The sequence below is a fragment of the Hipposideros armiger genome, unplaced genomic scaffold (genome assembly GCF_001890085.2).
Source record: "Hipposideros armiger isolate ML-2016 unplaced genomic scaffold, ASM189008v1 scaffold_357, whole genome shotgun sequence".
Lineage (NCBI taxonomy): Eukaryota > Metazoa > Chordata > Mammalia > Chiroptera > Hipposideridae > Hipposideros > Hipposideros armiger.
Window position 1 is genome coordinate 1,005,975 of NW_017731707.1, and position 8,127 is coordinate 1,014,101.

Sequence of the window (8,127 nt, forward strand, 5' to 3'; positions counted from 1 at the left end):
TGCTGGCCGCTCACACTGGCTGCTGGCTACATACGGTAGCCCATGGCAACCCACTGCCACAGGGGCTGCAGCCTACGCCGTCGCCGGAGACTCACAGCAGCCCAGCTCCAGGTTGAGCTGTTGTTCAGCATCTTAGCTGTGGAGGGCAGTGTAACTAGCCCTCCTATGTGGGATCCGAACCGGGGCCCTCTGGCATCCCAAGCCAGTTCTTAACCATCGTGCCACTTGGCCGGCCCTGTAGCACTTTTTCTAGGATGAGTTTACGAGCTTAAATGTCCTACCTCATAAGAATAATACCTTTCTCACAGCGCTGCTTGTTAAGAATTAAATAAATAGGGCCAGCCGAGTGGCTCAGTTGGTTAAGAGCTCACTCAAGAGTGTGAGCTCTGAGCAACAGCAGTTCGAGTCCCGGCCTGAGCTGAGCTGCCAACAGGTGGCAGGATGGCCCAGCTAAAAATAAATAAATAAATAAATAAATAAATGTAAAGCACTTGGTATATGATGCCTGACATACATTAAGTGCTATATTTTAGCTATTATTAATAAAGATCTGGCTACATTAAAAACAGCTGTAACAAACTGTGTTTAAAAGGTCATTTTCATTAATTCAGTTGCTTAGAACTCTAAATTGGTATCCCTGAAAATCCAGTGCTGGTTAGATCTGTCATAATTCCACAGAAACTTACTGAACACAGTGTGACTAAACTATAGCTTCCCATTGTTTCTGTTCATATTTCCAATTGGGGAGAAAACAAACAAACAAACTTATTTATCTGACCACATTCTCAGGTTCTAGAAGTGACTAGAAGTGATTACCTAAGACAGACAAAGTGATCCTTTTTTTTCCAGACACAGGAACTCCTGATGAAACACTAGTGATTTTTATGGTAGAGACAGAAGTGGGAAGAGTATCTGAGGGTTGTGGATCATAAGCTTTGCACTTCTTGCTAATCAAAAGGCAGCTATGTGAATTTCTTAGCAAAGAGAGGAAATGGTTCATGTAAGTATCATGGATACACCTGCATGCAACACATTCACAGAGAATGAACTGTATCTAGTCCTTTATAACTGACATCTCATAATACTGCATTAGAATATCAAAATCACTGTAAGATGTCTTCTTATTCCCATTTTTCAGTTACACTTAGAAATTTCAGTCTTCAAGGTCACACACATTAAAATCAGACTAGAAACCATGCTTGTTTTCACTTTTCAAGTTTCTATAACAAAGATGGAGCAAGTCGGGGTGACCGGTTAAGTTAGTTGGTTAGAGCGTGGTGCTGATAACACCAAGGTTGCCAGTTTGATCCCTGAACGGACCACTGTGAGTTATGCCCTCCCTAAAAGAGTCAACTATGCCACTGTAGCATGAAAGCAATGTGTAACCAATGACCATGGCTGTTACCCAATAAAATTCATAAAAAATAAAAAAAAATGGAGCAAGTCAAACATACCACGAGAGCCAGAAAATTTCCAGTACCAGTAGGGAAAGAAAAATAGAAAATACCATTGTTAGAACAACTTTTTCACAGGTTCCTTGTTATGTCCAGGACTGTTGATACTTCTATATTCTTAATCATATATACACAGAATATTTTTTTTTAAGATTTTTATTGGGGAATTGGGGGATGGGAACAGCACTGAGGAATAGGGGGAAGGGGAACAGACAAGATGTTGTCCTTTTGTTCTTCAGTCTAGTTGTGGAGGACGTTGCTTCACTGGCCCAAGTTGGCACCATCATTGCGTTCTTTCCGGGAGAGGCAGATCAGTCGCCGGCTTCTGGACAGCCGCTCTGCGGCTGACTTCACACAGTAGCCCATGGCAAACCTCTGCAACAGGGGCTGCAGCCTACGCCATCGCCAGCTGACTCACAGCAGCCCAGCTCCAAGTTGAGCTGTTGTTCAGCATCTTAGCTGTAGAGGGCAGTATCACTGGCCCTCATATGTGAGATCCGAACCGGGTCCCTCTGGCATCCCAAGCGAGTTCTTAACCAATGCACCACTTGGCCGGCCCTACACAGAATATTTTATAAAAAAAGAAACCTTTGCCTAGAATTTTCTGGCAAATTGGATTGTTTACATAACTGACTTTACATTTCATTCTCTGCAACTTCAGTGAGTAAACTGCGTCTATTTCTAAACTGAAATTCTCTAAGTCAAACAATTATGCATACTATTAATTCAAAGTATAAAACGAAATTTAGAATATAAACACCAGAACTCAGAATTTAGTTGGTTTTATGAATGAATTTTTACATACTGGATTCTTTCATTAAAGCAAGAACACATATATTAATTTGCAAGGTCTGCTTGTCAATCAACAATCTTTGGTTAACAAAAAGACCACTGAATTATATAACATATGTATCAATATGTATTTAAAACTATTTACTTTTGGGCCGGCCCAGTAAATAGTAAAACTATTTACTTTTGGGTTAAGAGTTGGCTTTAAGAGCACGAGCTCTGAGCAACACGGCCGCAGGTTCGATTCCCACATGGGCCAGTGACACTGTGCCCGAGCTGAGCTGTCACTGAGCTGCCAACAGGTGGCAGGATGGCTCAACTGGTGTAACAAGATTGCCTGCTCGATGGTGGGCTATGCCCTCCCTCAACTAAGACTGAACCCAGCACCTTGAGCTTAGAGGCCACAAGCTGCCGAGAGGAAGGCAGATGGCGACTAGCACCCTCCACAACGAAGACTGAAGAACCCCTCCCCAATTCCCCAACACTGTTTCTCTCCCCCAATTCCCCAATAAAATCTTAAAAAAAAAAAACTTATTTACTTTTAATAAACTCTTTGCAATACAAAGCATGTCTCTAAAGAATATAAAAGGAAACAGAGCTGACTATCCAAGTTGATTCCATTTATGAAATTAATGTAGTTTCAAAAACCCAGAATACAATGTATAAACAAGTAAAATCATATACCTTCAGTTTAACTAAAAAAATAAAATTAATTTCTTACCTTGAAAAGAAGTACAAATTAAAAAAACAGCCCAAGAATGCAGAATGAAGATATAGCTACAAAGAAACATGACCCCCTGGAGACAAGATGGCCTGGGGAAACTGCCTTGCCTTCTTCACCAACTAAGTCTAATTTTGACCTAGCCACAATTCAAATGCCAAAAGAATAACAGGAGAGTACTGTTTATCCCAATGTTCAAAATTTTGCCAATTACCTTTAAAGCGGGAAAATGCTTCCTTTAATTTGCCCCATCACGTTTCTCAACAAATATTTGAAAGCCACATCTGAATGTAACTGAACTCATACACATACTCTTGAAAAAAAATAACACAATGTTAAATTGAAATGACTGATATTTATTGTAATTCACAGATTAAAAGTCCCTAAATACCTACAAAAGGTGGAACAAGCAGGAAAAATCCATGGCTCTTTAAGTGCTTATGATTATGTCCAGCAGAAAAGCAATAAGGAAACTCACATGCTAGCTAAAATGTCGATGAACAAATATACTTTTTGTAGGCTTCAGCAGGGATACCTCAATTGCAACCAATACTAATCAGCTGCTTAAAAATAATCACGCTTAAAGTTGTCAAAATTCTAAATAACCTCTGGACAAGAGTGCATTAAAAGTAGTAAAAGTCTTCATTTTCACTAAAAATGAACATTTCAATTCTATTTTACATACATCCTCAAACTACTAGTTTCAATCTGGCTTTCCATTTTCACATGCTTTTGATTTTCAGATTCCCTACTCCCCAGATTTTTATGCAGTATCCAAATCTCCACAGGGTCAACACTAGAACAAACTCTATACTGTATCAGTGACCTCATCATTGGGAATTAAGCTCACTAAGCGTTTACACTGAACAAGGTATAGAATCACATCTTTTATAACTCTGTATAGTAAAGAACAGTTGGTACAACGACCTAAACATATCAGGGTCTACAAATATTTACTGACTCAAAATAGTCCTTCAGCACTTTGTAGTTCTGTGCTTTTGAAACAAAATTGCATAGCTTTGCAAAATCCAAAGGATCTAAATGTTACTAAAATTTCACAGAATATTTTGTTTAGAGGTTTTAGCCTTGCCCCTAATTACCAGCTGTAATGCTTTTTAATGACATTGGTACAGTGGGTAGGAGAGCAGATGTAGTCAAAAGTGAACATTAGAACCCATTAACAGGGTATTAAGCTAAATTTTTACATACTTATCTTATGTCTTTACCTATATAACATTAATGTTCTAAAATCAGTTAATTGTATCAGCAACTTAAGAGGCAGCTTTGGCTCAGCCGAATGGCGCGATGGTTAAGAACTGGCTTGGGACTCCATAGGGCCCAGGTTCGGATCCCACATGTGAGGGCCAGTGACACTGCCCTCTACAGCTAAGATGCTGAACAACAGCTCAACCTGGAGCTGGGCTGTCATGAGTAGCCGGGGGTGGCATAGCCTGCAGCCCCTGCTGCAGTGGGTTGCCCTGGGCTGTGTGTGGCCAGCAGCCGCTGTGAGCGGCTGTCCAGAAGCCGGCGACTGATCTGCCTTGCCCAGGAAGAGCACAATGATGGTGCCAACTTGGGTCAGTGGAGCGGCGTCCTCCACAACTAGACTGAAGAACAAAACGACAGCAACTTGTCTGTTCCCTTTTCCCCTATTCCCCAGTGCTGTTCCCATCCCCCCAATTCACCAAAAATCTAAAAAAAAAAAAAAAGAGGCAGTTTTGCAGTCAATCTAATTTCCAGGATATAAATGAAAACTGGTACCCATAAAACAAGTAATCAAGCAGAAGAGCTGCTTTAAATTCTAACAGTAAGAATAGTTTACATTAATGTAATGAAAAATAAGCTTTTGTATTCTACAGGCCTTTCTATGACAAGTTCTTGAAATAGTTATGAGTCCTTAAAAAGTCAAAGCAAATTGGTAAACCATTATCAAAATTACAAACTACCATTAAAGATATACAGAAACATCGGAAACCCAGTTCTACAATATACCTGATTCCCGAGTGTCAAAGGTTTTCTGGTTAATAAACTCCACTAGGCCTCTAAAACAATGTCACTTATATGTGACATTCCTAAGCCGGCAACATAGGCTTAGAAGTTTCAGTGAGCCATTACAGGCAAACTATGATAAAGATACCCTCTCCTTTGAGCGGTAGCTACCAACTTTCTGCTCTGGGATCAGCTTGCTTCAACTAAGTTTAAAATGGTGCCCGATTTGAGAGGGAAGCCCGTAGAACGGATAAAGAGAAAAATAATCAAATGAAAATTTTATTTTAAAAGTTAAATTCCTATATCCAATAAACTATCTTAGAAATGTTTTAGACGATAAAGACTCGGAAGAGCAGATGATCTAGGCCCATTCGCATTCTCTGAGGCGTGCGCACAGCGCGAAAAGGATGAATGAATGGAAGACAGGCGCGTGTGAAATGCAGCAGGTCCAGCCGGCAACCAGACCCGCAGCAGCGATCAGTAGGCCTCGCTCCTCCCAGTTCCCTCCTCCATGACAGCCCAGTCTCAAGCATGGAGGGGCCAGGACAATGTGATCCCCCTTCTCACCACCACCAGCCTTCACCCTACTCTGAGAGCTTTACAGGGCGACACGAGGTTCTCCTCCCCAACCCAAACCTTTCTTGTCTTCCCCGCCGCCAACCCCCGCAATTCTCGGGCGCGCTGGAGTAACATGCGCTCGCCCCTCTCGGCTCCCCTCGGCTCGGTCGAAGCTAGTCCGCGCGTGCCGCCGCACCACTCCCGACCAACCCACCCTCCGGCAACACGCGCCCACCGGCTCCCCGGCTCACCGGTCTAATGAAGACCCGCGCGCGCCCCGCGCCCGAGCGCCCGGGCTGGAGGAGGGGAGGGAGGGGAAAGGCCACCCCGAGGCTCCCTCCTCCATCTCTTTTCAGGCAGGCACGCCGCCCACCCTCTCTGCGGCTCCCGGCGCCCGCTCGGAGCCAGCCCGGCGCTCTCCCATCCCGAAGACCATCCGCACACACCTATCCCAGTGTCCAGATCACCCTTCACCCAGTGAGCCACCACGCGGCTCCGCAGCAGACGCCACGCCGCCCCTCCCCCACTCCTCTCCCCCAGCTCTCGGGCCCCCACCAGAACGTGTGCGCTACACGCCGCCCTGGCCAGCCTCCGGGGCGCCCCCAGTTGCCCACGGGAGAGTCAGGCCCAAGAAGAGGGGGAGGGGGCGACAAGGGGGTAGCGTGCGCGCCGGGAACGCCGTCCCGCGGGGTCCCCCAGTCCGAAGGGAGACGGAGCGCGGGGACCAGTGGGGGTGGGGGCCAAAGGCAATACTCACCGGTTCCACAGTCGCCATCTTAGATCGATCTGATCACACAACCGCTCCTGAAAGGGGGGGGTGAGAGGAAAAAAATGAGATTCAAACCGGATTGGCCGGTTACTGTCCACGTGACGGTCGTGTCCGTTTGGCTTTGGCGGCGCCTGCGCAAGACTGCGGCTGCGTGGATAACGAGAGGCTTCTGGGAAGTGGAGTCTCTTTTTTTTTTTTTTTAGGGCAAAGAAATTTAAAAAAAAGAAAAAAAAAGGACTGGTCACGTGGTCGATGGGTAAGTTGTGTGGTTCTTGGCGCCGCAGACACTCGCGTGCTGGAGCGTGGCTTTCAGTCCTCTGTTCTACCGCCTCGGTAGCTGCTGTCGCACTTATTGCCAGGCATGCCTGCTGTGCCCTTTGTGGCCCCGTCCTCCCATCTTTCCCGAAAGGTGGGGAACTGGAGGCTCAGCACGCACAATAAGGCTTCATTTGTTTAAAGTTGAGGTCCTAGGACACGTTGTCTGTGTGTTTACTTAATTTTCTTTTGACTTCCCACCATTTTCTCTGTTTCCAAAAGAGGCGGCGGCGATGGAGAGTCGTTGTTCAAGCAATCAACCCACCCCCGTGCCCCGGCTCTGCTAACGCTGGTGGTCACTTGCCATCACTGCGAAAAGGGGTGGCGGAAACGCCCGCAGTACCCTCTTGCCACAGGGTAAGGAATGGGGAGAGCACCCGAAGTTTTTCCTGTCCCAATTCCTGAGATTAAGGCCTCAGGGCCAAATCTTGCGTGGAAGTAAAAATTATTTGGAAGTTTTGTCCTCTCGGTTCCACTATTCTGCTTTAACGTGAACGGAAATCGCCTAAGTCCAGGCGCCAGCCAGGGAAGCCACTCCGGGCCCCGCTGACTAAGCCCTGGACTGACGGGTCATGAGTCGTTAGGCCGGGTCAACTATGACTCGACGTTGACTCATTCTCCTTAGGCGAGTGACTTAATCATTCAGTGCCTCAGCTTTTTCATTTATGAACCACAGGTGATAATGCATTTACCTCACAAGGGTGTGCTGTGGTAATAATTGTAACCTGCTTTGAAAATGCATCAGACTCTATAAATGCTTCATAATAAGCAACCTCGTGCCTTCCTAAGGATCAGCTGCTTACCTTGCTGTTTTTTTTTTTAAACAGTGTTTTAAAAAACAGTGTTTTCAAGTTTTTTGTATACTTGGTTACATGATCATGCACACCAATGCAATTTTAAAGTTTAAAGAACTTTTTTCCCTTTATAATTGTACAACCCCTCAGTAGAGGCTTTGATGTTCAGGAAAATATTGTTATATTCACAACAGTCACTGTCAATTAGAAATGCATCCCCATGCTGGCATCCATTTCCTCTGAGATACTGTGTTATCATCTCTCAAGACAGTGTAATTCCGCCCAGTCTGGTTATTAATACAGCAAATAAAGAGAAATCTAGTAGAGTGCTACTGTATGACGCTAATGAGAAAGACACTATATTAGTACTATTTTTCATGCTTCTTAGGAATGTAAATGCCAGAAAAATCAGTATCAGCACACTGCCTATGCCAGCCTGTTTATGCTGCTACTAATGTCCAGAGCCGTGTCATACCTATTATTGAGTACATAATGGTTGCTTGAGTTGACTAGCACATAATTGAGGCTATATAAGAACTCAAAACCATCGCCTGCTCATATGTTTTGGTTTACCTGGATGTCAGAGGTGATTGATGAAAGCTTTTATCCAGACATTTTAGCTCTAGTAGGTTTAAAGGAGCTGGAATTCTTAAAAAATTAACCAATAAATGGATTTCCATATGTAACTAGTAACTATTATAGTTACTTAAACTATCCAAAATAATTACAGTTGATCTC

General features: G+C 44.3%; 1 protein-coding gene across 1 annotated transcript in view; it reads right to left on the bottom strand.

The window, feature by feature from the left end:
• Positions 1-7,817, bottom strand: part of EIF4E (eukaryotic translation initiation factor 4E) — a 46,406-nt gene extending 38,589 nt beyond the window's left edge. The window contains exon 1 of the mRNA XM_019661650.1: positions 6,269-7,817. Within this exon, the coding sequence (XP_019517195.1) occupies positions 6,269-6,286 (18 nt within the window). The 5' untranslated portion in view covers positions 6,287-7,817. The remainder of the gene's footprint in view (positions 1-6,268) is intronic.
• Between the last annotated feature and the right edge of the window lie 310 nt (positions 7,818-8,127).